Source organism: Xiphophorus hellerii, chromosome 1 (genome assembly GCF_003331165.1).
Source record: "Xiphophorus hellerii strain 12219 chromosome 1, Xiphophorus_hellerii-4.1, whole genome shotgun sequence".
Classification (NCBI taxonomy): Eukaryota; Metazoa; Chordata; class Actinopteri; order Cyprinodontiformes; family Poeciliidae; genus Xiphophorus; species Xiphophorus hellerii.
Window position 1 is genome coordinate 19,998,273 of NC_045672.1, and position 19,323 is coordinate 20,017,595.

The following is a 19,323-nucleotide window of genomic DNA, read 5'->3' on the forward strand; positions in this document are numbered from 1 at the left end:
GAATAGTTTATTTTGGATGAGAATACATCCAAAACCAGCAGACTTGACCTCTATGCTGTAAAATCAGAAATTAAGCTTTTTTATGTTATTAAAGTAACGTGATTGATTACCTGATAAAAGACTTCGCCTTGTGTAGCTATGTATTGGAGCACTTGTCCCGCGTAAGCCGTGTGCTAAAGCAGCCTGGAGGCAATGCTCTGCTTGCTGGAGTCGGAGGCAGCGGCCGCCAGTCTATTACCCGCCTGGCCACATCAATGGCACACATGACCTTGTTCCAGCCTGAGATCTCTAAGAGTTACGGCATGACAGAGTGGAGAGACGACCTCAAGGTTTGACTATTAGATTTGAAGACACTTCCACCTCACACTATCGTATTCTGTGCCTTGTTAAACCATATATTGTACTTGGATACCTTTTTCATTTTGACATTGTACAACTACAAGTTTTAATGTACCGAGATCTAATGTGACATACAACCAAAATATGAATAATCCAAAAGACAAATACAAAGTCTGTGGTTGCAACAACACAAAATGAATAAAGTTCCGATACAGTCCAAGGAGCTGTATGTGTCACTTAGATGGTTGTTTTAACATTTGCTTAAACATACTATGCCAAAAATTGTAGATGCTGCTGAAAAATGCTGGGGTTAAAGGGCAGAAGATGGTGTTCTTGTTAACTGATGCCCAGATCAAGGATGAGGGTTTTCTGGAAGATGTAGACAGTGTCCTGAACACAGGAGAAGTGCCCAATCTGTTTGCTGTAGATGAGAAACAAGAAATCATGGAGGTAAGCTGCTTTACACCTTTAAAAGAAAAATATTGATCCTAAAATAATTTAGTCTTTTTAGGGTATGTTTAAAACGCTTTTCTCTTGATTTTGCAGGCAATACGTCCGGTTGCCCAGGCTGGTAACAAAACTCTGGAGCTGAACCCCTTGGCTCTATTTGCCTTTTTCATCTCACGCTGCAGAGAGAACCTGCATGTGGTTGTTGCCTTTAGTCCCATTGGAATCGCCTTTCGAAATCGTCTGCGGCAATTTCCATCTCTAATAAACTGCTGCACTATTGACTGGTTTCAGGTACTGTGGAATTATAATGAGGCAACTATTTACAGTATATTATACATAAAATATATAAAATCTTACTTTACTGTAAAAATAAATATGTGTATGACATGAAAAAAGGCAAGTAAAAATTGGATAAGAGGTTAATAAAAAGGGACAGAAGAACTTTATCTTTACACTTCTTCATGTCTGTGTGACGGGTCCTGTTTCCTGTTCTTTGTTGCACTCTTACAGCCATGGCCAGAAGAAGCTCTTGAGAAAGTAGCCAATTGCTTCCTGGGTTCTCTGGAGATGACGGACAATGAGAGGATCGAGGTCATCCCCATCTGCAAAACATTTCACACCACTGCTAAACAACTCTCACAGCAGTAATGCGCAGTTAAATGAAATGTAGTATTTATCAGTGAACTAAATTAAAATGTAAAATGTAGTCACACTATTTTTTTCATTTTAGATTCCTAGATGAACTAGGGCGCACTAATTATGTGACTCCCACGTCCTACCTGGAGCTGATCGCAACTTTCTATCAACTCCTGACTCGGCGGAGAGACACTGTCATGAAGGCAAAACAGAGGTATACAAATGGCCTGGATAAACTTGCCTTTGCTGAATCTCAGGTATGTGCAGAAATACGTTTCATCAGGTTTGTTTTGCTCTTTCATTTCTGACATTTTTTGAAATGTCTATAATGGGTGAAGGTGACAGGTTAGCTTTCTTTTTGCAGGTTGCTGAAATGAAAAAGGAGTTAGTAGAGCTACAACCCAAGCTTGAAGTCGCAAAGATAGAGAACAACAAAATGATGAAGGTAACCACCAGTCATACCTTTATTACATCTCGGCATCAACATTATCCTCCTGAGACCCAGAAAAAAAAAAGTTTTTGAATTTTTTTTTTTTTTCACTACATGACTCTTTGGAGTGAAAAAACATCACTACAATTGAAAAAGTTTCAAAACATGTTATTATTTATTTATTACAGTATGTCCTTTGGAGAGGACATCGGGACTCTCTTGTGGCAAATATGAACACATTTTGAGGCCCAGGATGTCCTCTCTAAGGACCAACAGGATTTAACACAGTGGCATGTATGGTTTCAGAGTTATGAACAAAAAAACCTATGTCCTCCACAGAGGACAAAAATGTATTGCTGGGTCTCAGGAGGATATAGTTTAGAGTATTATACATTCATGAGAAAAATAATGACAACCTATTAGATATTCAGGTCTGTGAAGAAGAATTTGCTGTTGTCCATTTTAAAGTGATTTAATTACCAATAAATGCCAAAGAATTAACCTTGTTTTACTAATTAAAGAAAAGATTTTAAAAAATTGCAGGTGTGAGGGAGAGAGAAGGAGACACACTAGGGAGCAGGAAATAAATCTAACACTAAAGAATACATAGACTGAAGAAATACAATTAAAATAAAGCAACAAGAATAAGTAGAAACAAGAAACAAACATAACTAGAATCACTAAAAAGAACTGAACTAAAGGAAAACAGGAACAAGACAGTTCCAACAAAAATAAGAACCCAAAATAATTAAACTAGAATCAAATCAAACTACAAAACAACCTAACAACGCAGGATCCTGACACTTGCCTTGAAATGTGGTTTGAAAACTTTGAAAGGTTCTGTGTGTGGATGTAAATATGCATCTTATATGGGATTTAACAGGTGATAGAAGAAGAATCGGTTGAAGTAGAAGCCATAAGTAAAGTTGTGCGAGTTGATGAAGAGGCAGCAACTATAAAAGCTAATGAGGCTCAGGCTTTGAAAAATGAGTGTGAAAGTGAACTGGCAGAAGCCGTCCCTGCTCTGGAAGCTGCTGTCGCTGCTCTGGACACATTAAAGGTTGGTGCTCTTCACTTGCATTTATTTTTAAACCTAATTTTCACATTTAAATCTTTGCGATTCAGAAAGCAGAATACTTGAAGTTGTCTATCTTATTCCAGCCCGCTGATGTTACTATTGTGAAGTCAATGAAAAATCCCCCATCAGGAGTGAAGCTGGTGATGTCAGCTGTATGCGTGATGAAGGACATAAAACCAGATAAGATAGCTGATCCAGCTGGGACTGGAAAAAAGGTGACACAAAGTATAAGAAGAACTTTCAAAATGTTCTGATTATCAATTACTCATTGTACAATCTTATGGTTTTTATGACCTAGGTTTTTGATTTCTGGGGTCCAAGCAAGAAACTACTGGGTGACATGAACTTTTTACGAGATCTCAAAGAGTATGATAAGGATAACATTCCAGTAAGTGTCATAAAATTACAGCAATTAAATATTTTTAAAAAATAATGTCTCAAAAATGAATGTTTTTTAACTAGCCCCCTGACTGCTGAATTACAGATTGCTGTGATGCAAAAAATTCGAAGTGAGTACATGACGAATCCTGACTTTGACCCCAGCAAAGTGGCTAAAGCCTCATCTGCTGCAGAAGGCCTCTGCAAGTGGATCAAAGCAATAGAGGTTTATGACAGAGTGGCAAAGGTGTAGAGATTTTGGTCCTTCATTGCCTTTTCTAAATGCTTGCATGCAAGTTTCTATCTCTTATATAAGTCAACAAATCCTTTTTTGATTTTAGGTTGTTGCTCCAAAGAAGCAGAGTCTTGCTGAGGCTCAGGAGTCCCTGGCTATCACTATCGCTCTTCTAGACCAGAAGAGATCTGAGTTGAAGGAGGTCGAGGACCGCCTAGCATCACTTCAAAAAACCTTCGAAGAGAAAACAGAGGAGAAAGCTCAGCTTGAATACCAAGTGGATTTGTGTGCCAAGAAGCTGGAAAGGGCTGAAAAACTAATTGGAGGTCTTGGTGGAGAGAAGACCAGGTCACTGTGATGTTGCAAGTTTTCTCCAGTTGTCATGAATGCATGCGGTTGATTTATTTTGTGATCTGTTGATCCCTTAGATGGTCAAAAGCTGCAGATGACCTACAGAACACATATGACAACCTGACTGGAGATGTTCTTATTTCCGCTGGTGTCATTGCCTACTTGGGGGCTTTTACTTCTGGATTTAGACATAACTGCACCAAGACATGGACCTCTCTCTGTCAAGTAATCACCTCCCTTTATTCCTTTATTATTGCACTTTCATAACTGATATATTTTAACTGCTTATTATTTCTTTTTTTTTTGTCCTAAATACATGTGTCCAGTCTAAGAATATTCCATCATCAGATGACTTTTCTCTCAGTAAAACTCTGGGAGATCCCATAAAAATCAGAGCTTGGAACATTGCAGGCCTTCCCAGTGACTCTTTCTCTATTGATAATGGTGTCATTGTCAGTAATTCACGCAGATGGTATGTCATTGTTTCTCTAATCTACTGCTGAAAGATTTTTTATTTTTACTTAAAAGTAGTGTGAAAAGAAATATTACTTCTGATTAAATGTAAAGATAGTGTTCATCTGATTTTCTTGTAGGCCTTTAATGATTGACCCTCAGGGTCAAGCCAACAGGTGGGTGAAGAATTCAGAGAAGGAAAATAACTTGAGTGCAATCAAGTTAACAGATGCAGACTACATAAGAACCTTAGAAAACTGCATCCAATTTGGAACACCCTTACTGCTGGAAAATGTAGGAGAAGAGCTAGACCCTTCTCTGGAACCACTGCTGCTTAAACAAATCTTCAAACAAGGTGGTGTGAGTCTTAATGGCAACCACAGGACCATCTGTGATTTAAAATTACAAAATAATTTTCTCTGTTTACAAACTTCTTGATTTTACATAGCTGGCGTAAATTGCATCAGGCTTGGTGAGACTGTGATCGAGTATTCAGAAGATTTCCGTTTCTACATCACCACAAAGCTGAGGAACCCACACTACCTGCCAGAACTGTCTACCAAAGTGTCTCTACTCAATTTCATGATCACACCAGAGGGATTGGAGGACCAGTTGCTGGGGATTGTAGTTGCTAAGGAGAGGTAGCATTAAATGCTTACTATTTTTACACCACTGGATTAAGTCAAAAGGAAAATGCTGGATTTTTGAGGTTTTCTTAATCGTAGTCTAAATCCAGATAGGTTGGTACCAGAAGCTGGAGCTAACAGCTAATCCAAGAGAGCCAGAGACCAAAGCAGACTTTTATTGTGTTAAGACTGTCTAATTGGTTTATGAAAACAACCTTTAATGACTCTTTAACCCATCATTTTGTTTACATTGTGTGATTCTTCACACAGAAGCTGATTCTTATTATTTTCTTAGAAAATTGAGGAAGGAGTCTGGTTGGCACCTGTGATAATCTGTGTTAAACACATACAGAGAACAAAAAATGTGATGTATTTATTTCTAGTCAGAGTAACTACCTAATAAAAAGAGAAAGACAGTGAAAATATCAATAAAATATCCTCGCCTTAAACTGCTGGTATAATTTGGATTTTTACTTCGTTTTGCTTCTATTAACAGTCATAATCTCACCAGAATTATTTTTTATGTTTTGTATTTCACAAAGAAAGGTCATTTATGGAGTACTGCTTCCACCCTAAATAATAATTAGCTTTTGCGTAACAGTTACGACAATGATTTAAAGTCACAAACTGCTGTTCATTGATTTGATCATGTGTTTGGAGATGCAGTCATTTAAGATGGTGAAAGTCAGTTTTGGTCTCGGCCCACATTCGTAATTGTTATACTAAATGAAGTCTCAGAGCTACATGCTTTGGGTAAGATATTACTTGCTTACACCTTATTAACAAAACCTTATTTGAAAAATCTCGAGCTATGTCTGTGCAAGCAGCCAGCTTGTAGAAACACAAATTTCTCTTGTGTGCTACAGGCCAGAGCTGGAAGAGGAGAGAAACGCACTGATTCTGCAGTCAGCTGATAATAAGAGACAATTAAAGGAAATTGAAGACAAAATCCTTGAAACGTTACAGTCTTCTGAGGGGAATATCCTGGAGGATGAGAGTGCTATTCAGATTCTTGACTCTGCAAAGATCATGTCCAATGAGATTACAAAGAAACAACTGGTATAAATTATACAAAACAAATCAAATTAGGAAGGATAGTTTAATGAGTCTATAAGGTAACTTATGTCCCCTTCGTTGTATTCATTTCCAAGATTGCAGAGAAAACTGAAATCAAGATCGCAGAATCTAGAGAAGGTTACAGACCTATTGCCAAGCACTCATCTATCCTGTTCTTCAGTATCGCTGATTTGACCAACATAGACCCTATGTATCAATATTCTCTAAGCTGGTTTGTGAATCTCTACGTCAACTCCATACAAGACAGGTGAGTTATATACGGGCAAATGATTAACAGTTGCTCATTGCACATGACACAATCTGAGAATACTCATTTGACAAAAGAAAATAAATACACAAGCTTGGTTAACTAGAATAAGATTGTGAACCGCGTTTTTTCTTCATCCAAAGTGCTTTGATTTTGTCATTATTTTAAATATTTTTAACAGTTTAACTGAAAAGTCACACACATTGTGCATTATCAGTTAACCACACATAAATTACATATAAATAATTTGATTTTGTACCATTTTAACACCATTAGAAAAAATAAATGTATTTCATTAAAAACTAAAGCTAGTTACTGGCCTTTAAAGACTTGGTTTCTACATTTAGAAAAAAAATAGCTGTGCTTTAATATTCTTTGAGAAAGATGAGGACTGTTCTCCATCTGAAATTAGATATATTTTGTTTTTACTGATTAGTAACAAGTCCAAGATTCTGGAGAGAAGACTTCAGTATTTAATTGATCACTTCACCTTCAACCTGTACTGCAACATCTGCCGATCTCTCTTTGAGAAGGACAAACTCCTCTTCTCCTTTCTCCTCTGCTGCAATTTGCTCCTGTAAGTAACAAAGCAATGTTTCTTTTATTCACTTTTTGTTTTGTTTTTGTAAGAGACTATGTAGAATTATCAAATTTATGTATTGTATATTTGTGTCTTTGTACTCCTATTATAATACTTTCTCAGAGCAAAGGGGGAACTTGAACATTCAGAATTCATGTTCTTGTTGACCGGAGGAGTAGGTCTGCAGAACACTGTTCCTAACCCAGATTCCAGCTGGCTGCAGGAAAAATGCTGGGATGAAATCTGCAGAGCCAATGAACTGCATGGGTTACAAGGCATAAAGTAAAAAGCAGTAATTATTCAACCAAATACATTGGTAGCTGTTCTTTCCACATACCCATTTTTTATGGTCTCTCTTGTAAATAATGAATTTGTTTGTTGTTAACTGCACAGAGAGGCTTTCATCAATAATCCAGATGACTTTAAACCTATTCATGACAGTAAGGAGCCCTTCAATGTTCCTCTGCCTGCACCTTGGTGTGACCAACTCAGTACCCTGCAGAAAATGATCGTTATTCGATGTCTTAGGCCTGATAAGATGGTGCCAGGTATGATTAAATATGTATCTTCCAATCTGGGGAAGAAATTTGTCCAGCCTCCTCCCTTTGACTTGGGTAAGAGCTATCTGGACTCCAACTCCACCATCCCACTTGTTTTTGTGCTTTCTCCAGGAGCCGACCCCATGGCTAGTGAGTTTGTCAGTACAAAAGATAGATTTTCAAAAAGCTTTTAAGCACATCTCATTAAAAATAACAATGTCCTCCTGTAGGCTTGTTAAAGTTTGCCAATGACAAGAAAATGAGCGGCAACAAGTTCCAGGCTATCTCTCTGGGTCAAGGCCAGGGTCCTATTGCTTCTAAAATGATATCAACAGCCATGGAGGAGGGATCATGGGTGTGCTTGCAGAACTGTCACTTGGCCGTTTCTTGGATGACAAGCTTAGAAAAAATCTGCGAGAACTTCAGCCCTGCGACATGCCACCTAGACTTCCGCCTTTGGCTCACAAGCTACCCATCACCTAAGGTACAGGCTCACTCAATACATGCACAATATTTTGTGCATGTATTTATAACCCTCGAAGTATTGCACACTTCAATACGTTTTCGAGGATTTAGAAAGTGGTGGATTGATGTGAAGTAGAACTGAAAAGGAAGCATGGTTTTCAGTGTGGTGTTTATTCAGCCCATTTATTGTAAAATGACATAATAAATTCCATTGTATTTGAAGTCACCTAGTTAGTACAAAAAGTCCACCTGTGTGTAATTTAATCTCATTATAAACACATTTTTCTGTGAAGGCCTCAGATGTTTGTTCTAAACTTGGTTGTTTTACATTTGAATAACACCCAAGGAACTGGAGAGGTCCTTGGGTTTAAAGCGGAAAAGTTAAAAGCGTGGACAGATCATACAACAATATTGTTGTATGGATTAAATAGTTTTTAATCCATTGTCAAAAACAGAGAAAGTATGGAACAACCGCAAACTAACCAAGACATGGCTGTCTGTCTAAGCTGACAGGCAGGGCAATCAGAGCAAAATCAGCAAAGCAGCCGAGAGCTTTATGGCAAATCTGGAGGACCTGTGGCAAGGGTGGAAAAATCTGTTTACTCGACTACAGTCATTATAAGTCATTATTAAAAGAAAGACACATATTACTATGTTAACAGTTTGCCACAGACCATTAAGGGTCTGTAAAAATGTGGAAGATGAACTCAAATACTAAGGAGCGGAATGAAGGCAGATTATCTTTGAAAACCTGAAAGACACTTCTAAAGACTTGACACTGAGTCAGAGGTTTACCAGCAAGACAGAAACCCTAAACATACAGCTAGAGCTACAATAGAATGGTTTACATCAAAGGATGTCAATGTGTTACAATGGCCCAGTCAAAGTCCAGGTCAAATCAGGCAAACTCCTCCATTTCACAGTTATGCACTTGTTTTGTTGACTTGTCACAAAAACATTTAATAAAGTACAATAAAGTTTGTGGTTGGTATAATCTGACAAAATCTGAAAGCAGTTGGGGGGTGTGAATACTCTTGCAAGGCTTGATACATAAATACTCAATTTCAAACAGTTAGGGTAAACTGTTTTATCTGATTACATATTATAGTGGAAAAAGATCAAGCCAAAATTACCAAATGTGTATATTTGAAATCAGTTTCCAGTGACTATCCTTCAGAATGGGGTGAAAATGACCAATGAGCCCCCTACTGGACTCCGTCTCAACCTCCTGCAGTCTTACTTATCTGACCCTGTGTCTGACCCAAACTTCTTCAATAACTGCCCCAAGAAGGAGTTGGTGAGTTAGTCTGGGATCTATTAATTAAAATTCATCTGTTGCACTGAGGGCCTTTTATAACTTGTGGATTCCTTCATTAGATTTGGGAAAAGCTTCTGTTTGGATTGTGCTTCTTCCATGCACTTGTTCAGGAGAGGAAAAAGTTTGGCCCACTGGGTTGGAATATTCCCTATGGCTTCAATGAGTCTGACCTCCGGATAAGCATCAGACAACTCCAGGTATTTTACTCAAGAATGGTTGTGGAGATTTTATCTTCACAAATTCAAAACAACTCTCACCTCCTATCTCTGTAGCTATTTATAAATGAGTATGAGGAGGTGCCCTTAGAGGCCATAACATATCTGACTGGAGAGTGTAACTACGGTGGCCGTGTGACAGATGACTGGGACCGGCGGCTCTTGCTGACAACCTTGGCTGATTTCTACAACAAAGACATCATTGAGACATTTCGCTACCCTTTCTCACCCAGTGGTGATTACTTTGCTCCACCCAAATCTAGCTATGATGATTATGTTCTCTTTATCAAGGTATACATATTCTTCATCTGGGTAAATGTTTTCCCCCTGTTTCCCCTAAACTGTATGAGTAACATTAACTTTGTATTTCAGAATCTTCCATTCAGCCAAAATCCAGAGGTGTTTGGGATGCATGAAAATGTAGACATTTCCAAAGATTTGCAGCAGACAAAGCTGTTGTTTGATTCACTGCTACTCACTCAGGGTGGTGGGGAGAATGGAGGGAGCAGCTCTGGGGGTGATCACACCCTGTTTGATATAGCCAATAACATCCTCACCCAGGTATAAACCAACTCAAACTTGTCTTTCATTCATCACTGTGTTATTAACATCGGTATGCAATGTCAATGCAGTTGTTGACATATAAATGTCAACAACTGCAAAAATAAATGAAACCAATTAATTTATTATTCAATGTAATTAATATTAATGTCATTTAGTGGAAGGAAGACAGACCTTGATGCCAATGCCATAACTTGGCATTATAAAATGTTATAAAATGTTCTGTTAGTTGTTACTAAAGCAATGAATGAACTGTTTAGTTTCTCCTAACATTTATTGCATACCTCAAAACAATGATCAGATGGGATTTTCTTGTTTTAAGGGTATAGAGGATAACAGCGACCATCCGCAGTTATATATTTTTTTTTTCATTTCTGTATCTGAATTATGGAAACACAGATTGACTAGTAGTAGACATGTTTATATATGTTTGCTCTTAAAAATAAGTCTAATCAAATGTAAAAGACAACATTTTTAGCAAATACATAAGATGTGTTTTTTTTATTGAATCCATGTTGTCATATTTATAGTTGGATTTAGGATCATTGCACAAAGTGCCAGCATTTCTCTCTGCCTCGTAGATTTTTCTAATTTTGGTTTATTTTACTGCTAACCAGTGACGTTTGTAAATAAAAGATGAACATTTTTTTCACCGAACTGAAACATATGAGGACATTCTTGTTTAGCCTAGTACAGACTTCAATCACTTTAAAAAAATAGCTGGCAGCTTATTAAAAGTATTTTTAATTTGATTATTCAGTTTTTTTTTTATTACAAAGACGATCTATAATTCAGTCTATACATTTGGTCTTTTTTCCAGCTTCCGAATAATTTTGACACAGAAGCAGCTCTCCTAAAGTTCCCTGTCCGCTATGAAGAGAGTATGAACACAGTCCTTGTCCAAGAAATGGAGCGCTATAACACGTACGAACAATGAACGATTGTTCAGCTAAAATCTCCAATCAGTCTACGTAATTTAAAACTCCTGATTTGGTTTCTCAGGTTGTACAGTACCATCCGTGTGAGTCTACAGAACCTTTTGAAAGCTATTAAGGGCTTAGTGGTGATGGATGCCGATCTGGAGGCTGTTGCAGGCAGTTTGATTGTCGGGAAGGTCCCAGAGAAATGGGCAAATCGCTCTTACCCAAGCCTGAAGCCCCTGGGCAGTTACATCAATGACTTTCTTTCTAGGCTTAAGTTTTTACAGGTAAAAAATCCTACAAGAATTGCATATAGCAAATTTTATTTAAGCAAAAGGTGAACTATGAGGTTTTTTAAAATTTTATTCTATTGTCACTTTTACTTTGTTTGCCTGTAGGCTTGGTATGAAACCGAAAAGCCCTGTGTGTTCTGGATATCTGGCTTCTTCTTTACCCAGGCCTTCCTAACTGGGGCAATGCAAAACTACGCCAGGAAATACCATATCCCCATTGATCTTTTAGGGTTTGATTTTGAGGTATAAAACACCCGCTGTGACTTCACGTGTCAAATATTCAGTCTGATTTTTCTAAAATCAGTTGTTTGGTTTTTATACTCCAGGTTCTCTCTTTCGATACTTCAGAGACGGCACCCGCCGATGGTGTCTACGTTCATGGATTGTTTGTCGATGGAGCTCGATGGGACAGAGACAGGTAGATGTAATTAGCTGGTTTTAAAGTAGGACAAGATGTGTACCAAAACATTTCTGAACAAATGCACAGCTCTGCAGTGCAAAGTGCAAAATATGGAATGAATTTAAAACAATGTGAGTTTTGTCACCTGTGGCGTTTTTTGTAGTTTTTGCCAAGACATCAATCACAAGCACAATGTCTTCAACAACATAACTTTGACAAATGGCCTTGCGCTTCTCTGAACTCAAACTCTTCAGAAAATATCTACACGATGTAAGGATTGGCTTCACGGAATATTTAAACATGCAGAGTGAACATAAAAGTAGACACAGAGAAAGCTATTTCAAGTCTCGTGTTAAAAATCACCACATTATAATGGGAGCTTTCCAAAATTACAAGAGGAACTGTTTTCAGATTATTAATGATCCAGTGAGCAGGAGACACGCATCATGTTTTTTCTCTCAGTAAAAATAGTTTAGCAGTTTTATAGTTACTGAAAGTAACTATAAAAGCCACCACCATCACTTAAATGAGCGCAAGTAGATGACCTCATTATCCATCTCTGCATGAGGCTGATGAGCAGACTGAAGGGAACCTTTTACATCTTTTCCTGTGACGTCTCAAGTACACTTGGTGTCTTTGTACAACATGATTAACGAACCACATCAATGGGTAGCTTAAAACCAAGGCCTTGCTTGGACTACAGAGTGACATTTTTCACTGCATCAAACTTATAAATGCCGTATCTGGGAACTTGGAGTAATGTGGCACGTTTAGTTTATGCAGAAAAACATCTTTGCATCATACTTTTGTTCATCTTTCTGTCATCAGTGGAGTCCTGGCTGAGCAGTACCCCAAAATACTGTTTGACTCTATGCCCATCATTTGGATACAACCCAGTAAGTCTGGCCTTTCTGTACTCATCACAAGTCCCAGTATTCAAAACTTGTGTTAAATGTAATTTATGTTTTAAATTATGTCTTTGCAAATGTATTTATAGCCCTTGATCTTCCTCAGATTTTGTAATGTTGAAACCCAAAATTTGACTGTATTTTATTGAGATTTTATGTGATAGACAAATATTTGATATTTTAAGTAATGTGTTATGGTGATATGGAATTTTAAATTAAAAGATGTAATTTTATTTACACCTGATAAATGTGATGACACCCCACTGAGCTAATGCTTTGTTATTAAACTTTTCTTTGTAACTATAACTCCAATTTTATTTGAAGCTGTAATTTTTGGAACAAGCTTCACATGTCTATAGTGTTATTTTGGACCAGTATTTGCAAAACAGACACATATTTCAAAACTTTTAAAACACTTACAAATTTTCAGTTGTAAAATAACTTTAAAAACCACGTATGAGCTTTTGTTTGTCTATTACGTAAAATGAATTACGGTTGTAACAAGTTAAAACATGAAAATATTCAAGGGGTGTGGATACCTTTTTAAGTTATTTTTACAACTCCAATTTTGTGTTGTCATTCTATTTATAATTTTAATTGTTTCATTATCTTTGTCCTTACCTTTTTTTATTTGCTTGTTCATTACTTTGTGTACTTCTCTCTGACACAGCTGAAAAGGGCAGCACTACTCCACCTGACCAACTGTATGTTTGCCCTCTTTATAAGACCAGTGAGAGGAAGGGGACTCTCTCTACCACAGGACACTCCACCAATTTTGTCATTTCAATGATGTTGCCCACAAGCAAGCGCCCGCAGCACTGGATTAAGCGTGGTGTGGCCATGCTGTGCCAGCTTGATGACTGAGGGCAGATTATATTTTGCTGGAGATTTAACTACTGCATAATAGTTTTTGGTGTATGAAAATAAATACAATTCCTGCATTTGACAAATTGTCAAGTATGTCTGTTATGGAGCATGAGACACTGTTTGGTAGTACTTTTTTTTCCGGGTAGTTACTATGATATATCAAACCAGAAAGTTGGAATGATGTTTTAAAAAAAAAAAGAAAGAAAAAATAGTCTACAATATTATTTATCAATTAATGGAAACATCTTGAATGTTTCAATTTGATCTTTGCACAGACTGTATTTTTTTCTCCAAAGTTCTGCCGTGCATGATAGTATTAGGAATTACAGTATGTCATAAGTACTTACATGATGAGACACTCAAAAGTGGCAAATTTTTCAATATTTTCATTCAGTTTTGCAATGAGAAGCTATAAATAGCTTTGTATAGTTGTAGACATGTACTGGATGAAAATCAGTCATAGAGTTTTGATGTTGCAAAACAAGTTTTGCTAGAAACACAAGATTGTAAAGCCTGCGCTCTTCCAGAAAAAAAAATAATTGCTTATTGTCTGATGATTAGATCTGTTAGCTTACACACACCATAGGTATGTCAGCTCAAATGTCAGTGATGTACACAAACTAAAAAAACTATGATTTCAAATCAATCTATATAGAGTTTGAAAGGTCAATATCTTTTTGTTTCTGTTATCAAGGACTTCATTATTGTTACTGATGAAGATATCAAGTAAGCAACATTTGAAGATATCTTTAAACTGGTCAGCTGTTTACAGTGTTATGTGGGTCAGCGTGGGGTGCTGTTTGTAAAAACCCTGTGATCTGATATTTATGGTGGGAGGGAGCTATAAATAGCTGCAGTATATGTGTGCACTCAGGACCCCACTGGCTACTAGTGTGAAAACTGCCAGGGGAGAACAGCCATTTTGCTTGAGGTAAACACTGAACACTGAACAGGAACATTTTAGCTGGTTAAATTAATTTGTCAATGTTATGGGTCTCTAACCTTGTGAGATGTACTTTTGTCATTTTACATTTCTGTGCTCTGATGTAGGAATTTGATTTCACTTTTGGTGTCTTTTCAACACTTTTTCTGTTACATTGAGATTACTATGTAACAAATGCTATCTCAAGTCAAATATATGTTGTAAATCTTCATGCTTTTGCTCTGAGCTTTATGAAACATAGATAATGTTTGTTCTCTGAACATCTGCTTTAACAGTTATTGGGTTTGGTGCAACAACTTGCAAAGGAATATTGATTATAAATATCCTGAATCTACTTGGTGGAGCTAAAAGTATGGCTACTTCTATTTCTATCTTGACTAAAATGTATTGTTTCCTCAGGACTGCAAATGTTAATGTCACATGTATATATAAGTTATTGTTTGCTTATTGGATGTTTCCTTCAGAGCACCTTTATCTCCACTGTTTTTCCCTGACAATCAGATGAGCTCTGAAACAGGAGATGACTTTTATCAGTCAGAAGATGACCTGGATGAGGATGAGGCGACGCAATACATAATTGAACAGAGTCTGAGTCAATATAGAAAACTCAAAGGGTTGAATCCGAGGTTAGAATCTCTTAAGTTTTGATTAGGCTACATTAAGAAAAATAAATACTGTACATACCAATTTTCTTCTCAGTAAATAGATATTTTTAATATATAATGACATGAAATTCACCTCCAAATAGCTGAATTATTCCTCCCTGTGAGCCTTCAAACATGAGCGGGTATAGACAATGGATGGATGGCTTTATTCCTGATAAATGGCCCTCAAATAGGTTTCTAATTAACACTGGAAACATGTGATGGATTAAAGAAAATAGCTCTCTCAACACCCTCTTGACCTTGTTACGGTAAGCCCTGATGGGGGATCTGGAAGAGAGAAGAAAAAAAAATCAGAAAAATAATGAAAAATTCAGAAAGCACTGAAGCACTGAGTGCTTCTCTTTACTATTTTTAATAAAAAGAGTAACAAAGACACTCAAGTACAAATTACCTAAATAAATAATACATAAATAATTGACACAATAATAAAAAAATACAGCTGAGGAAATTGTTGGCTGTATTTAGAGAAAGAGAGCAAATGTTGGCAAAACAGTTCTGTCAGTCATACAACATAAATCCAATTGAAAACTTGTGAAAATAAGGTAGGGAAGAGGCCCCCTGGGACTTTCAAGGTTTGAGGGCAGCTTGTGTTGAAGAATGGATCAAAATTACAACCAAATAAAATATGGTACAGGAAACATCATGAAGCTGTCAAAATGTGTTGTTTTTTTTTTTTTACTTATTATTGATTACATTTAGCAACGTTATCTAGGACTTGCTTGTCATAGCAATTCTCTTTTTAACACAGATTTTAATTGGGGATTTTATTTGAAACATTTACTGAGAAATTGTTGACATGTACAATATTTATTGTACTTGCTGAAGCTAAATTTAAATGCTCATTTGTATGTTTGCAATTACTTATTCACTAGTGATCTGAAGCCCAGCGCAGACCCTGATGAGATTTTCAAAGCTATCAAGGAGGGTAAGCTAATCTTTTTTTAACTTTTTAATCTCTTATTCAGAGAAATGTGAACCATCAGAAGTTCTGAATTTTCATATTTAGGGGATGAGATTGCACTGGATAGACTAGCAGAGCAACCTGAGACTCTGTCTAGAGTTGATGAGAGGGGATGGATCCCACTGCATGAGGCTGCAGTGCAGGATAACAAAAGAATACTTGAGATTATATTTTCAGGTGAGAACATTTGATTGTAGAAACCCACATTTTCCAGTGTGTCTTACTTGTTGATTCACTTCTGGGTTTTTTCTTCCAGCATCACCCCCAGGAGCAGCTCAGTGTCGCACTCTGAAGGGTGAGACACCGCTGTTTCTTTCTGTGGTTCATGGGCTGAGACAGAACGCCACATTCCTGTTACAGAATGGTTGCAGCCCAGATGTTCAAAATGATGAGCAGGACTCTCCATTGGTGGCAGGTATCAAACATCAGCTCATTTTGCCATGCTTAGCATTGGCCTAATATTCTGACTATTGTTTTTCCTCCCCTTCTCTTTGACTCACAGCTATTCTAAATGACCAGTATGACTTAGCCACCCTTTTGCTTCGGTACAATGCCAATGTAGACCAAACAGGACCACTAAACAGGACCGCTCTACATGAGTCTGCATTTTTGGGTTTGGAGAACTTTGTGTACTTGCTGTTGGAGTCGGGTGCCAATCTGAATGCACTTGATGTTAAAATGAAAACTCCACTTGCGTTGGCTGCACAGAACGGACATCTGAATGTGGTGGAGACTCTGTTGGAAAAAGGTAAATAAGGCGATGAATATTCCTTTTTGGCTTCCTGCGTAGCTTGTGAAAGGTAATGGTTGGATAATGCAAACGAAAAATGCATAAGTCAAACTATATATCATTCAATTGCACAGACAAGATGTGTGACAAATGCTTATATTACCTTTATCCTGCAAATACCAGAAAATCTCATTCTGCCTCTCTTGACTGCAGATAATAAAAGCCCTAAAACCACAAAATACCTTTTCAATATGTGTCTTTATGGTGCCTACATTATATTTCAGGAGCCCATGTTAGGTCAGAGTCGGAGTCTGGTACTGTGTTATTTGATGCAGCAGCTTCAGGAAACCCTGATATCATCTCCTTGCTCCTGGACCACGGAGCAGATCCCAACCTTCCTCTTTACAGTGGGCACCTGCCAATTCATCGTGTGGCATACCATGGACACAGACTGTAAGGAACATCAAAATTCACTTTCTCATTTTCCAGACAAGTTTCCAACTAATATTCAATTTTAACACTAAATATTGACTCTTAACAGGGCACTGGAAATCCTCATCCCAGTCACCAACCTACAGGCTATCAAAGAAAGTGGAATGAGTCCACTTCATTCTGCTGCTGCTGGAGGACATGTCCAGTGTTTAGAAATTCTGCTCAAATCTGGCTTTGACCCAAACTTTATGTTGCACCCAAGGGTGCGCCGCAGCTATGACGATGAGCGCAGGTCTGCCCTCTTTTTTGCAGTGTCCAACAACGACCTTCATTGCGCCCGCTTACTGCTAGAGGCCGGAGCAATGGTGAACCAGGATCCTGTCAAGTGCCTGCAGGTGGCCCTCAGACAGGGCAACTATGAACTTATCAACACCTTGCTAAAATACGGAGCAAATGTCAACTACTACTCCCGGGTCAACACCACTCACTTCCCCTCAGCCCTGCAATATGCCTTGAAGGATGAAGTCATGCTGAGGATGATTCTGAACCATGGTTATGATGTTATGCGCTGCTTTGACTGTCCATATGGTGACAGTTCTCATGACTACGCTCCTTGGACAACCTCAGTCATCAAAGACATGGTGGTGAGACATTTGCATGAAAGTAAGATTGGAAAAAAGAGACTTCTTTTTCAGATTTATATTTAAGTATCCAATGCCTTTTTGACCCTTCACAGTTCTGCGAGGTTATAACAGTGTCATGGTTGAAGCCCTTATCTGGTCAGGTTGTACGCATCATGCTGGACTACACTGACCATGTCTCATTCTGCCCAAAACTGAAAGAGACATTGCAGCAGCAGAAGCAGTGGCCAGAAATATGTCATATTCAAAGTGAGAACTTTTCTATCTGTGATGGATGGATTACCTTTCTTTGTTTTTTACTTGCCAGAAATGATGTACCCTAAAGTGCACTCACTGCTTTTGTTTATTTTCTTTTTGACTGACAGGAAACACACGGAGCCTGAAGCACCTGTGTCGGTTGAGGATAAGGGAGCACCTCAGCCGTCTGCGCTTGAGAGCCCCAGTTTTTGTCAACTTCCTTCCTCTTCCTCCCAGACTGAAAGACTATCTACGTTTTAAGGAGTTTGATGTTTACAGTAGGGGGAGCATGGTTAACCTCTGAAGAAGACAAAGTCTAAGATGTTACTGATATCAGGATGTCTGATAAGTTCTTGTTACATTTCTGCTATTTTACCATAATTAGATCTTATGACTAATATCTTGTAGAGTGATTCATTCCTTTTCATCAGCGTTGTTTTGGGGTTTCCTAAGGACAAAAAGATCAATGCAGGCACAATAATATGTGCATGCATTGAATACATCTGCTTTTATAGCACTACTCTGTGGTGGAAGGAAGAACTGCATTTGTGGAATGAATTTAAAGGTTTTGTGCACTTCCTACGTTGGCATTTACAGGTACGCTTTAAGGGTAATTCACATTTCCCATATTCCCTCTATTTTTTATGAAAAAAAAAACTTTTTTGTGTCATAAGGTGCTTCTGTTGTTTTATTTTTGTTTGTATTTTAGTATGCAGCGGTCTAATTAGAACTGCCCTGAAAAAAGGGCAATAGCTGTGTTTACTCATTTAAAACAGGCATATTTTTAATGGCACAACAACCCAAGCCAATCACTAGCTTGATGTGCTCCCTGTTCATGATATTGTTTTTTTTTCCATTTAAGTTAACACAAATAACGTATTTAACTTTAATTACATTTCAAGAACACCCATTGGAATGTGTAGTTTGATGCATGTCAGTGTATTTTGTTTTGTTTTTAGTTCTTATCAAGTTTGCAAAATTAAATTACATGTAAAAACCAGCATATCATTTTTTGGTCTTCAACAATGATTTTAAAATGACAACTGCTTACAGGGAATGTATAATGAGAAGTGGTTATGTCCATTTTAATCGTTGACTGAATTAAAGCCCGACGGAAAGGAAATAGTATGGGACTCATCATAAGTGTGGAACATGAGAAATATTGATCTTAAAGACCCAGATAACTGGAAAACATTATTATAATGTATAATAATTGCTTGGAAACAGGAATTTATAAATATATTGACTATGGAGCATTTGTAGCATCCAACGTTAGCACTGAGTTTCGCAAAGTGTGAAAACTATTTTCACTTTCACATCCGTTTACTCGTGCTTCTCAAAACATCAT

General features: G+C 37.5%; 2 protein-coding genes across 5 annotated transcripts in view; both read left to right on the forward strand.

Annotated features, from left to right (window-relative positions):
- Positions 1–14,520, forward strand: part of dnah12 (dynein, axonemal, heavy chain 12) — a 31,173-nt gene extending 16,653 nt beyond the window's left edge. The window contains exons 42-72 of the mRNA XM_032576529.1: positions 137–329; positions 628–789; positions 886–1,080; positions 1,300–1,433; positions 1,520–1,682; positions 1,790–1,870; positions 2,739–2,915; positions 3,017–3,148; positions 3,232–3,321; positions 3,418–3,558; positions 3,653–3,894; positions 3,975–4,122; positions 4,224–4,369; positions 4,491–4,705; positions 4,799–4,991; positions 5,843–6,035; positions 6,128–6,300; positions 6,737–6,877; positions 7,004–7,162; positions 7,274–7,569; positions 7,650–7,903; positions 9,041–9,181; positions 9,262–9,399; positions 9,475–9,708; positions 9,790–9,978; positions 10,799–10,902; positions 10,981–11,185; positions 11,297–11,434; positions 11,518–11,609; positions 12,420–12,487; positions 13,170–14,520. Of these exons, the coding sequence (XP_032432420.1) occupies positions 137–329; positions 628–789; positions 886–1,080; positions 1,300–1,433; positions 1,520–1,682; positions 1,790–1,870; positions 2,739–2,915; positions 3,017–3,148; positions 3,232–3,321; positions 3,418–3,558; positions 3,653–3,894; positions 3,975–4,122; positions 4,224–4,369; positions 4,491–4,705; positions 4,799–4,991; positions 5,843–6,035; positions 6,128–6,300; positions 6,737–6,877; positions 7,004–7,162; positions 7,274–7,569; positions 7,650–7,903; positions 9,041–9,181; positions 9,262–9,399; positions 9,475–9,708; positions 9,790–9,978; positions 10,799–10,902; positions 10,981–11,185; positions 11,297–11,434; positions 11,518–11,609; positions 12,420–12,487; positions 13,170–13,363 (5,131 nt within the window). The 3' untranslated portion in view covers positions 13,364–14,520. The remainder of the gene's footprint in view (positions 1–136; positions 330–627; positions 790–885; positions 1,081–1,299; positions 1,434–1,519; positions 1,683–1,789; positions 1,871–2,738; positions 2,916–3,016; positions 3,149–3,231; positions 3,322–3,417; positions 3,559–3,652; positions 3,895–3,974; positions 4,123–4,223; positions 4,370–4,490; positions 4,706–4,798; positions 4,992–5,842; positions 6,036–6,127; positions 6,301–6,736; positions 6,878–7,003; positions 7,163–7,273; positions 7,570–7,649; positions 7,904–9,040; positions 9,182–9,261; positions 9,400–9,474; positions 9,709–9,789; positions 9,979–10,798; positions 10,903–10,980; positions 11,186–11,296; positions 11,435–11,517; positions 11,610–12,419; positions 12,488–13,169) is intronic.
- Positions 13,396–18,978, forward strand: asb14b (ankyrin repeat and SOCS box containing 14b). Of its 4 annotated transcripts, none has more exons than XM_032576498.1 (11): positions 14,260–14,297; positions 14,585–14,659; positions 14,774–14,935; positions 15,847–15,899; positions 15,981–16,112; positions 16,192–16,350; positions 16,438–16,683; positions 16,950–17,118; positions 17,207–17,741; positions 17,834–17,987; positions 18,104–18,978. In XM_032576498.1, the coding sequence occupies exons 3-11, from the start codon at positions 14,811–14,813 to the stop codon at positions 18,277–18,279; spliced, it is 1,749 nt and encodes a 582-aa protein (XP_032432389.1). In that variant the 5' UTR covers positions 14,260–14,297; positions 14,585–14,659; positions 14,774–14,810; the 3' UTR covers positions 18,280–18,978. The 4 variants fall into 4 exon arrangements, with proteins under 4 accessions (XP_032432380.1, XP_032432407.1, XP_032432389.1 ...); XM_032576507.1 differs by having other exon boundaries at positions 14,811–14,935; XM_032576489.1 differs by lacking the exon at positions 14,585–14,659 and having other exon boundaries at positions 13,396–14,297.
- The last annotated feature ends 345 nt before the right edge of the window (positions 18,979–19,323 follow it).